At 46.9% G+C, this 12,463-nt stretch overlaps 1 protein-coding gene across 2 annotated transcripts in view; it reads left to right on the top strand.

The window, feature by feature from the left end:
• Nucleotides 1–284: 284 nt before the first annotated feature.
• The window catches only part of PIEZO2 (piezo type mechanosensitive ion channel component 2), a 496,788-nt gene continuing 484,609 nt past the window's right edge, over nucleotides 285–12,463 (top strand). For both annotated transcript variants that reach the window (XM_066352258.1, XM_066352260.1), the window contains exon 1: nucleotides 285–574. In XM_066352258.1, coding sequence (XP_066208355.1) covers nucleotides 511–574 — 64 coding nt within the window. In that variant the 5' untranslated portion in view covers nucleotides 285–510. The remainder of the gene's footprint in view (nucleotides 575–12,463) is intronic.

Here is a 12,463-nt window from a genome sequence, read left to right as displayed (position 1 = left end):
CCCCGCCGGGGGTCGCGCAGCGCGCTGCGTGGGCTCAGGGCCCGGCCCGGCGGCCGAAGCACGTCGGCATCGGAGGAGGTTCCGCTGAGAAAATTCCCCTGACTCTCCTGAGCGACGCCCAGAGCACCAGGGAGAAGTACAGCCCGTCCTCTCCCCTTTCCCTCGCCGCGCCGCCTCCCGGGACCCTCCCAGGGTGCCTCCCGCGCGCGGGGCGCGGGTCCCGGCCGCCCGCTGAAGAAGCCGCTGCCTGCCGCTCGATCGGGGAGACTGCACTTCATGGGCCGGCCGGGGGCGGTCGGACAGCTGGCGAGGGGCTACGCCGAGACCCGTGAGGGTTGGCCGGGAGCCTGCTGAGTGCGCCCTCGGGGCGGACGGCGCGGCGGCCCCTGCCGAGGCGATGCCCGGGCGGCTGCGCGCGGCCGGGAGGCGCTAGGCGGGCAGGGGCCTGGCACCCCGGTTCTAGGGACCCCTGCGCCACGCCCCTCCGCTCCCCGCCGCCGGACTGTCGTGATGGCCTCGGAAGTGGTGTGCGGGCTCATCTTCAGGCTGCTGCTCCCCATCTGCCTGGCAGTAGGTGAGTGCGCTCCGCTCACCGAGGTGACTGGGGAGGCTGAGGGGGCGCCTAGGGGTGCGGGCGGGCTTCCGAGCGATCCGAAGTGACGGGCTTGGGTACTCCCGGGACTCGGTTCGGGAACCGCGCTGGGGTCCCAGCGTCGGCAGCGTCAGTCCCCCGAGGCGTCGGGAGTGGGACCCAGCCCGGCCCTCTCACTTCCCGCGCTGGGGCTCCCGATGTGGGGCTCACTTAACGGCCCCGCTGCCGAGTCCGGGAGACCCGGGAGGCATGTGCTGGAGACTGTGTTGGATTTAGTCACAAGTGGAATTTCTTTCGTGGAGTGCTGACTGGTTCACAAAGAATGCAGCCTGGCTGGAAGGCGGCGGTAGACCCTCCTTCCCAGGTGCGGTGCAGAATTGCACTCGAGTCCCCTCCTCCCCCTGTCCCCGGACGCACGTAACACAGGGCGCACGCAGAAGGTACCGAGGCCATCTCTCCCCCAAATTCCAGGATTGTGACGGAAGACGTACAGGGAAACAGTGCCCTGGAGTGGCTCACTGTGTTTTACTTCCACCTAAGCCCCTACCACGAAAGTGATGGGTGCGGACACAGACCCAGTCTCGCCTGACAGGCTCCTGCTCTTCCAGGGTTTTAGAGGCTTCAACAGCGGGACTGCCCCTTTCTGGGACTGGCAGGGGTTAGCGGAGGGCCAGACGAGAGCCTCGTGGACTCTCAGTCAAGAATTCCCCTCTTTCTGTAGGGCTGGCGGTGTTGCAGCATCGTGGTGTCAGGTCTGACGACCCTGGCGGCGCGCTTGGAGCGAGGCTGCGCTTCTCCTCCGGGAGACGGGGCCTCTGAGATTGGTTCTCGCTCCCAAGAATGACTGACAGCGCCTTACCTTTCCCTTTTCCTCGGGAGATCTAGAAAACAGAACCTCTTTACTAAATAGCAATTACATTTATAAAGAGAGCGTGGCCTTCGCAGAAAAAGCCACCTGTTTGCATTTGCCAGATGTTGAGGACTCAACATCACACCTGGGTTGTTTTCTGTGCGCAAAATAACCAGTCGAAGGAAGGGTTCTATCGTTTTTTCGTGAGGGTCGATCTCCGCTACCTGGAGGATTTAGTCGTTGGAATTAAAACGCTGAGTGAGTGAGTGGAGTGTTTGGGGGACTCTAGAGGAACCCGCGGAAAACCCGAGACGATTTTTCGATCGGGAATAGTCAGTGGCGTGGCCGGGGGCGCGCAGAGCAGGAGGGGCCGGCGCGTGTCTGCTGCGGGCCTTGGCCTCCTCGAGGGCGTCCTTTCAGTTTCCAGGCAAAACTAGTTTGCAGGGATCTTTGCCTTTAAAAATCACCCGTGCAGATGAAGAGTGCATCTTCCAGGAAGCTGAAGAGAACCTCTCTGCCAGCTGATTTAAGTTCGAAGAAAAAAAAGGCTTTGGGAAGCAGTTGGGGAAAACAGGGCCTGACTACTTCTGATTGGTTACACGCACGTCGTGGCCTGGTCTAGGGACCTTCTGTGTGTCTGAAGCGCCCGGCACATTGAACACACGCCGAATGGAAGCCAGTGCCCAAGTTAACAAGGGGCTTTCGGTGGGAGGCCGGTGTGTGGTCGTCCGTGCCAACAGGGGAGGACCCCTGGGTGATATCCCTAGAGTCATAAAGACACTCTCTTCCCGTCTCCGCTGCCCCTTCGTCCTGCCTCACCTGCTCCCACCGCCCCCTTCCTCCGGTTCCTCCCACCGCCCCCTTCCTCCTGTTCCTCCCCTTGCCCTCCCTTCTTCACCCGGTCGCAGCTAGTGGGGACAGTCGGAAGAGTCAGTCTGACGGTTACCTGCTGCCCCCTGGGTCCACTCTGTCACTCGCACGTCTAGTTGAGGGAAAGAACAGCAGGATTCACCCGCTGACTGCCGGCGACCTCGCCCCGAGCTTAGGCCCTTGCGCCTCGTCTGCCCCCGCTGCTCCGGAACCGCTGGTTTGGTTTTGGGGTCCTGTAATTTTGACTAATGGTCGGTGGTCTACACCGCAAAGCCCTTCACCTCAGCAGGACTACGGAGCTCTGCTCTCCAGAGGACTGGGGGTGCCGCACTCCCGACTCCGGCGCCCCGGGGCGCGAGGCTCGAGCAGGCGGCTTCAGAGCGCCCTGAGGAAGGCTCCCGGGGCCTCTGGGCGGATCAGTCACCGCTGTCCCGCAAATGTGGTCCCGACTCGGTCCGGCCTCTGCCCCCTCCCTCCCGGGCTTCCTCTAGGGACCCTGTGGGCCCCCAGCAGTTCGCTGGCAGGCTGGGGCCCTGGAGTAGTCCCGCTCAGCACTGGGACGCGCACGTGCGCTGCGCGGTCTCCACCTTCCTGGATCTGCTTTCAGGGACTCAGAGGTGACAGACCCATCCGCCTGCCGTCCTGCTTCCTGGCTTCCTGGACGGCTGGAGTCAGCCCGGCCTGGACGATCCTCGGCCCCCTGCCCTTTCCAACATATTTCTCTGGATTCCCAGGCGTCTTTGGGGCGCAAAGAAACTAACCTGACTTTGCCTGTGTGCATGCCTGCGGTGTGTGTGTGTGTGTGTGCGCGCGCGTGCTGTGATGGTTTACCTGCTGTCTCCAGGCTCCTAGGCAGTGGAGGGCCCCTGCTGGGTCTAGAGCAGGGGTCCCCAAACTTTTTACACAGGGGGCCAGTTCTCTGTCCCTCAGACCATTGGAGGGCCAGACTATAAAAAAACTATGAACAAATCCCTATGCACACTGCACATATCTTATTTTTAAGTAAAAAAAAAACAAAACAAAACGGGAACAAATACAATATTTAAAATAAAGAACAAGTAAATTTAAATCAACAAACTGACCAGTATTTCAATGGGAACTATGCTCCTCTCACTGACCACCAATGAAACAGGTGCCCCTTCCAGAAGTGCGGCGGGGGCCGAATAAATGGCCTCAGGGGGCCGCATGTGGCCCACAGGCCGTAGTTTGGGGACCCCTGATCTAGAGCCAGTTGCTCTGCACCACCGTCTTGTGGAAAGCTGACCTAGGGAGAGGTGCAGGACAGAGACCTGGAACTTCCCTCCTGACTCCCTGGCTGTAAGAGAGGAGAGCTCCTAGGAAGCCCAGAGGCCCTGTCCCCGCACACCCACCTCCTCATTGCTTGGTTGCTGCTTAGGAAAGACAACCACTTAACCATGATCAATGACTCCTTCTAATCATTGTACTTGAAGGGACAAAAGGGGGCTGGGTAGGTAGCCTGCTTGGTGCATTCATTTATAGAGGAAGTGGATATTTTCAAGGTTATTGGAGGGTTTTCAAGGCTGCCTACTCCCCAGGTGCTACTAAATCAAATATTCAGGTTTTCCTAATATCCTGGGCATAGAGAGTGCAGCGATCTGTTTGCCATCAGAATCGATTTTTACGTTTTAACTATCTATTTTTATATCTGGGCAAGGCAGCCTTCAAAGCCGACACTTTGAAGAAGCTTATGTATTTCACTCTAAACCCATTTGTCTAACATCATTGTTGAGAATTTTCTGCACTCAGATGCTCTGGCCTTTGCACCTAATGATGGATGTTAAAAAATTAACCGCTATTTTGTTTAATCGGATGCTTAAGATTTCCTCTCTTTTTTTTTCCTTGTAGAAGAAAACTTACAGAAACATGATAAGTGACTGTAGGCTTTTATCATGCAGGTGCTATGGGGCTCTTGAGTGTTAAAAGCCTGGCAAAACCATAATATAATATACCATGTCATTTGCCATTCAAACTGAACATCCAGTGTCAGATTTGCCTATATCAATAAAAAGGGAAACATTTTAAAGATCTCCTAAATTATTTATGACTACTGGGTAGCCATTCTGACATTTTTTCCTTCATCTAATACATGAAAATAATATATAAAACTTTTCATAATATCATGCAATCTTTAATCATTGTAATGATAAGTGATCATTATTTAGCACTTTAGAAAAACTTTTACATTTACTTTCTTTTAGCATAATTCCACTGTCCCACCCGTCTTGAAGTGAGTCTATTTCTGGGAATGGATTGGAGTACTTTTATTTACATGTTCCTAACCCATTCATTTCATCTTGCCTAGTGTTGCTTGGAGTTCCCTTAATGCAGGGATCCCCAAACTACTGCCCGCCCGAGGGCCACATGCGGCCCCCTGAGGCCATTTATCCGGCCTCTGCCACACTTCCGGAAGGGGCACCTCTTTCATTGGTGGTCAGTGAGAGGAGCATAGTTCCCATTGAAATATTGGTCAGTTTGTTGATTTAAATTTACTTGTTCTTTGTTTTAAATATTGTATTTGTTCCCGTTTTGTTTTGTTTTTTTACTTTAAAATAAGATATGTGCAGTGTGCATAGGGATTTGTTCATAGTTTTTTTTATAGTCTGGCCCTCCAACGGTCTGAGGGACAGTGAACTGGCCCCCTGTGTAAAAAGTTTGGGGACCCCTGCCTTGATGTCTTCTAGGGGAGGGGAGGAGAGCCTGGCTTGGATGGAACAGATTGGTCCAGGAGGGACAGGTGGCATCAATAGCTTCTATTTCCCCCTAAATGAAGTGACCAGAGCTTAGGAAAGAACAGAACACAACAGGAGAATGTCGTTCACAGTCAACTAAATAGTACTTTGAGAAAAAAAAAAAGTCACACTTGGATGATAGTGTAAATCCAAGAAGAATCTCTAAAATTCCCTTTAGAAATGGATTAAAATTTGAGCAAAAACATGGACTCACTTTTAAAATATGTATGGATAAGGCTCTGTAAACATCATTTTCTCTCTGTTGTACAATCTGTTTCCCTCTATGTAGCACCTGCCATTGTGAAGTCATACTCACACACACCCCAAGAGTTAGAAATAGAGCATGATCAGAGGACAGAGTCTGGCCTGCCTCTGCCTCGGCTCTGGGGCCTAGGAGCTTGCCGTCCCTGAGGGCACGTTCATGGTGCTTAAAGTCATTTTCTTCTCTGTCACATCTTCCTGGCTTATATGGGGAGAGTATATTTACCACTTGAAGTAAATTGAAAAAAGAGGCCCTGGCCGGTTGGCTCAGCTGTAGAGCGTCGGCCTGGCGTGTGGGGGACCCGGGTTCGATTCCCGGCCAGGGCACATAGGAGAAGCACCCATTTGCTTCTCCACCCCCCCCCCCCTCCTCTCTGTCTCTCTCTTCCCCTCCCGCAGCCGAGGCTCCATTGGAGCAAAGATGGCCCGGGCGCTGGGGATGGCTCCTTGGCCTCTGCCCCAGGCGCTAGAGTGGCTCTGGTCGCGACAGAGTGACGCCCTGGAGGGGCAGATCATCGCCCCCTGGTGGGCAGAGCGTGGCCCCTGGTGGGCGTGCCGGGTGGATCCCGGTCTGGCGCATGCGGGAGTCTGTATGACTGTCTATCTCCGTTTCCAGCTTCAGAAAAAAAAATTTTTTAAAAAAATTAAAAAAAGAATTAGAAATTTGTAGTTTAACTTTAAAAGAAAATAGTTCATAAACAGAAATGGGCGTAATCATTTTGCCACCTGAGCAGTGTGAGATGGAGCCGAGTTCTGTCTTGTCGTGGACGTGTTGCTTTCTAGGCAGCGTGTGCTGGCACAGATCCAGAGGGAAGCGGGATTTTGAGGGTAAGATCCTACAGAATATACAATTTTTGTTTGCCTTGTTTTTATCATATAGGATGGTGATGCTTTGTGATTAATAATCTGCTATTTTTGAAAAAAATTTTGCTGTCTTTGTAGGTACACATATGCATTAAACTAGGGCATTATAGATGAGCATATTTAAACTTTTTTGCATACAAATTTTACCTTGTGACTTGGTGATTTAAGAGGCCTCTATTCGCATCCAGGCTCTGCCCTTGACTGTGTGATCCCAGAATTGTTTTTGTTGTTTCTCTTTTCTTTCTGTAAATTAGAGATACTGACATTTTCTAGGTGGTGGTGAAATAGTGTGCACTACATGCCTTATATAACGCCTGACGCTCTGCTGGTGCTCAAACAGCGGGCATTATAATTGCAGTTGTGAAGATGAGTGGAAGAGCAAGGATGCTTGAGGAATGTGTTAGTAGAAATTAACAGACTAACAGCCAGTTACATGAATCATGAGGACACTGATATGAGTTGTGGGATTTATATGAAAGCAACTTAGGAACTTTCTAGAGACAAATATTCTATTGAAAATTGTATGTGTGCCAGGAGGATTTTTAATTATCAGGAATTTTTTTTTACTAGTTTTACTCAATATCCTATATAACTTCTTCAGTTGCCTTCTAGTTAAATAATATATTGTCGCCTGATCAGGCAGTGGCGCAGTGGATAGAGCGTCAGACTGGGACGCGGAGGTCCCAGCATCAAGACCCAGACGGGGTCGCCAGCTTGAGGGCGGGCTCATCTGTTTGAGCAAAGCTCATCAGCTTGGACCCAAGGTCCGCCGGCTTGAGCAAGGGGTTACTCGATCTGCTGAAGGCCCGCAGTCAAGGCAAGTTTGAGAAAGCAATCAATGAACAACTAAGGTGTCACAACGAAAAGTTGATGATTGATGCTTCTCATCTCTCTCCATTCCTATCTGTCTGTCCCTATCTATCTATCTCTCTGACTCTCTCTGTCTCTGTAAAAAAGTAATATATATTATATGATATATATTATATATTATATATAATATAAATAAATAATATATATAATATATATATATATATATTCCACAGAACTATGTTGCCAGTGTTCACTTTTATCTTTCTGACATTATATCATAATCTTCACAGATTTTTTTCTGGCTTTACTTTTCTTTAAATTGATAGGAGAGAGAGGAAGGGAGACACACACACACAGGGTCTTTTGGTTCCACCTAGTTGTGGCAATCGAACCCACAACCTGATCCCAACCTTAGCACATCAGGAGCGCTCCCCAGCTAATTGTAGGCTTTTACTTCTGTTAGTATTTCTTTTATGCTGAATTCATTCCTAGGCCGTATGTTTTTGTTTCTTTAGTTTCTTCTGGGATATATATATATATATATATATATATATATATATATATATATATTTTTTTTTTTTTTTTTTCTGTGCAGCCTCCTCTTCTAGTTTAGGAACAGTCTGCTGTTTTTCAGAGAGGATCATCTCCATGTGGCAGGGAGAGCTCATGTGAGGGGCAACGTGGCTGTGAGCTCTGGAAGTTCTGCGCTGCATCTTGGGAGCTTTGTTCCCCTGGATGTGCTCAATGACCAGATAATCTACAGCTAAACCCTCCAGTTCAGTATTACTCTCTGCATTTTGAAGTGTGTGCAGAAAAAATTCAGCACTCTTTTTGGGCCGTTGACCCTGTATGCAGCCCCACAGTTTGGCCTAGGCACCCCTACTGACTTCACTCTTGTAACAATAGAGTGACACACACTGCTTCTGTAAAGTGACATCCTTCAGATACTTGGTGGCTTTTCAAACATGCATACCCTTGATGGCCTAGGAAGTTTCACACGTGTCCTTAAAGTGAATACAAAGATTTGAACCTCTTGATTTGCATGATTTTTCTGCATCAGGTACATGGTGAACCATTTTCAGAGGTCACCTCTGGCCGCTTTGGGGAAGAGGAAGAGTAGACGTTCCTGGCAAATTCATGATGACTAAATTTTATTTAATATGATTTTATTTATTTATCTACTTATTTTCACATGACATTTTTCTTTTAAAGCTTATGCTACTAATGGTTAATTACATATGAAGTGACATAGTAACAAAAAATATAATATTGATATTTTTCCCATAAGTTTCCAGGAGAACTTAAAACCATGTAAGCACACCTAGATATATATGAGTGATTGATTAAAAACAACATGAAGATATAGTCTATATAATGTGAAACATTAAATTTTGTAAGATTTGTAGATTTAAACAGTTGCTTTGTGGGCAGGGAATGAATAAACAAAATAAAGCAAGCATCTCATTGAATTGAGGGTACATGCTAGCTGTCTGGAAAATGGCCATGAGAGACAAACCTATATGAGGCTTATCACATTCACTAGAGCAGGGGTCCCCAAACTTTTTACACGGGGGCCAGTTCACTGTCCCTCAGACTGTTGGAGGGCCAGACTATAAAAAAAACTATGAACAAATCCCTATGCACACTGCACATATCTTATTTTAAAGTAAAAAACCAAAACGGGAACAACTACAATATTTAAAATAAAGAACAAGTAAATTTAAATCAACAAACTGACCAGTATTTCAATGGGAACTATGGGCCTGCTTTTGGCTAATGAGATAGTCAATGTGCTTCTCTCACTGATCACCAATGAAAGAGGTTGTCCCTTCCGGAAGTGCAGCAGGGGACGGATAAATGGCCTCAGGGGGCCACATGCAGCCCCACGGGCCGTAGTTTGGGGACCCCTGCACTAGACCCTCCATCTGGCCTCTCAGGCCTGTCAGGACATGGCAGGATCAAGAAGGATGCGGAGACTTGTAGCCGCATATTAAATCAATATCTGTAGAGAGAGTCCATCAGAAATACAGCTTTTTTAACATCATAATTTTTGATCTGTCCAATAATTATCTGATGGGCACAGAACATTTAACTAAGTGATTTTTAAAATTTAAGATTGATAACGTTCAATTTTACTCTTTTTTTAATTTTGGGTGTATTTTTTTTAAGTACGTATAGTACCAGTTAAAAGATGTTTTTCCAGGCTCCTTCAAAATATACAATTTTGCTTGCCTTGTTTTTTATCATATAGCATGGTGATATTTTCCGATTAATAATCTGCTTTTTTTTGTTTGTGTGTGGAAGAGACAGAGAGAGTCAGAGAGAGGGACAGATGGGTACAGACAGACAGGAAGAGAGAGAGATGAGAAACATTAATTCTTCGTTGCGGTTCCTTAGTTGTTCACTGATTGATTTCTCATATGTGCCTTGACCGGGGGGCCACAGCAGACTGAGTGACCCCTTGCTCGAGCCAGCGAGCTTGGGCTCAAGTTGGTGAGCCTTGCTCAAACCAGATGAGCTCACGCTCAAGCTGGTGACCTCAGGATCTCAAACCTGAGTCCTCCACATCCCAGTCCGACACTCTATCCACTGCGCCACCACCTGGTCAGGCAATAATCTGCTATTTTTGAATTCTCTTTTTTGTTGTTGTTGTATTGGTTGGTACAAATATGAATTAAACTAGGTTATTATGGATGAGCATATTTAAACATTTTTGTATATTTAAAATTTAAAAATTTAATATATTTTATAACAAAGGAATGAATTTGTTGTATCTGTGTGCTTAGTTCTGACTTTTTTTGCCACAATTTCACATCTGGGGGATGTCTGGGGGTAGAGATTTTGTTAAGACTTTAACTGTTCTCTAACATAGTTTCTTATTCTATCACCCACACTCAGATGAATCTCCCCTAAGTGCTTTGTCCAACTCGAAAGTCTCCATCCTTCTCCCTCCCCTCATTAGATCTGACTCTGCCAACACCAAGCATCTCGCCTTCCACCTGCAGCCGTCTCCGTGAGCTCAGTGCTCTTTGCTCTTTCGCCTTGGCCAACACAAGAGTTGTCTTGGTTCACATCCTGTGTGTCCTGCAGTGTTGGAAAACCTCAAGCCTACTTGTTGGGCCTCTTTACCTCCTCCCTGTGTTCTGAGCCAGATGTGCTTTCCACTGCTCAAATCCCTGCAGGATCTAGTCTGCAGTTAAGACAACTTGGGGCTTTTCTCAGGGTCAGTTACATTCCAGCCTTCGCTCAGTCAAGACAGAAATTATTGTCACTGGCCAAGTGGCTTGTATTCTTGTCCTGCTAGCAAGTAGATTATTTTCTTCAGTTGATAGATGGCCATTGCAGCCAGTTCTAAGCAAAGATAATCCTGTTTTTCACAAGTTCTCTTTGCAGTATAAATTTCTCAAAGTAATGTGACTTAGATAAAATAAATGTTACATCCCTCACACGCTAGTTAAGCTGTAGGTGAGTCGAAGCTGGTATGCTAACTATGCTCCATGAGGTTGCCCAAGGTGGCTGGCATTGCTCTGCTGCCTGGCATTCATCTCTGTAATTCCTGATAGCCTGTTCCCCTGCCCTCGTGAAGCTGAAAGACGGAGGGAGCAAATACGAAAGGAATATTTCTTCCTTACTCACTAAGGACACAATCTGGAAGTTACAGGAATCACTTCTGCTCATATCCCATTAGCCTGCATTTAATAATATAATTCACCTACCTAATTGCAAGGGAAGCTGAGAAATGTCATCTTTATTTTGGCTGGTAATGTGCTCAGCTACAAACAGGGGAAATGATAAAGTGTTGCAGTGATAATGAAAGAGGGAATGGATAGTAACGTACCAACATCAGCCAGTGCCTCCTGTAGATGAAGGTAACTTAATGTGCCTTGTTCACACTGCTGATTTTTCTACCCCCCCATCCCACTTTACTTGTACTTACACACAACTACCAACAAGCTCCTAAATGTGACATACAGAGTGATTTGTGAACAGGTGCCCTGCACTCTGGAAGAATTGTATGAGTCTCAGATTTACACAGAGACAAATGTGTGGAAAATGGTGGAAGAACCATGAAGTTAGATTCAGAGATTCTCGATTCACTATTATAGCTTAAGGGTTAGATGGGGCTTGAACAGTTTGTCTGAAACATGGACCAAAAGGTGACCTATGCTAAAGAAACTTAAAATGTCAGATTGCCTTGTTATGCTATAGAACAGGGGTAGTCAACCTTTTTATACCTACCGCCCACTTTTGTATCTCTGTTAGTAGTAAAATTTTCTAACCGCCCACTGGTTCCAAAGTAATGGTGATTTATAAAGTAAGGAAGTAACTTTACTTTTTAAAATTGATAAAGCAGAGTGACAGCAAGTTAAAGCATATAATAATAATTACTTACCAAGTACTTTATGTCAGATTTTTGCTAAGTTTGGCAGAACAAATCTTTATAAAACAACTTACTACAGTTAAATCTATCTTTTTATTTATACTCTGGTTGCTCTGCTACCGCCCACCATGAAAGCTGGAATGCCCACTAGTGGGCGGTAGGGACCAGGTTGACTACCACTGCTCTAGAAGAAAGGATCTAAAGGTTTAGGGATTGAATGGTAGAGTGGATTTATCATGTAAGACCTTCTTACCCACCTTTGGAGGGTCCAGCAGACACTCCTTTCACCACGAGTGTGAGAAATTCATTTGTAAGGGGAGCTTCAGTATCCTGACTCTGTGCTTGCTCTCCTCTGTAGGTCAGAAATTACAGTGGAAATTGATGCCACTAAACTAGAATCCCTTAAATGCAATGGGAACATTGGATCCTGGTTGGCAGGGGCCACCAACTGGTCTACCTAATTGCCCAAAACAAGATGGTTGTGTTACCATAACAGACAGTGAAGCCAAAGCAGTAATGAGAATAGTCTGACTCCAAAAGACCTATGGCATTTAGCTTGTTGATCATGGTGTTCCTAAGAGTGAAATAGGTGGACTGATTTCCTAGAAGTGTTCCTAGAAGTGAAATAGATAAAGTGAACAAAAGTCTGATTTGACTTAGCAACACAAAGAGTCATTGCTCCTCAATAAATCCCAGACTTGAACCAGTTTACAGACCCAGAAACTTTAAAAGAACTTGTGAAGAACAGAATGATTTTGCTTAGAACTGGCTACAAGGGCCACTTCTCAACTGGAGAAGGTACATAATTTACTTACTACCAGGACAAGAATAGAAACTTGTTGGGTTGATAGTCGAGTGTGGTATTGAAGGTGGGAGTGGCAACAATCATTTGCCTTATTGGACTGATGTAAGGATAGAATGTAACTGATACAGAGAAAAGCCCTAGTTACTCTTAACTGCAGAAAAGCAGATTAGGTCCCCTCAGGAAGACCCCATTGTGCTGCCAATTACATATTCATTTTTCTTTCCCCACCCTATGTCTTTGAGTAATAAGTCTCTTCAATTAAATGTAAGTATTTGTGGAA

The sequence above is a fragment of the Saccopteryx leptura genome, chromosome 11 (genome assembly GCF_036850995.1).
Source record: "Saccopteryx leptura isolate mSacLep1 chromosome 11, mSacLep1_pri_phased_curated, whole genome shotgun sequence".
Taxonomy (NCBI): domain Eukaryota; kingdom Metazoa; phylum Chordata; class Mammalia; order Chiroptera; family Emballonuridae; genus Saccopteryx; species Saccopteryx leptura.
The sequence above is the reverse complement of the archived record's forward strand: the minus strand, read 5'-3'. Positions and strand labels throughout refer to the sequence as shown.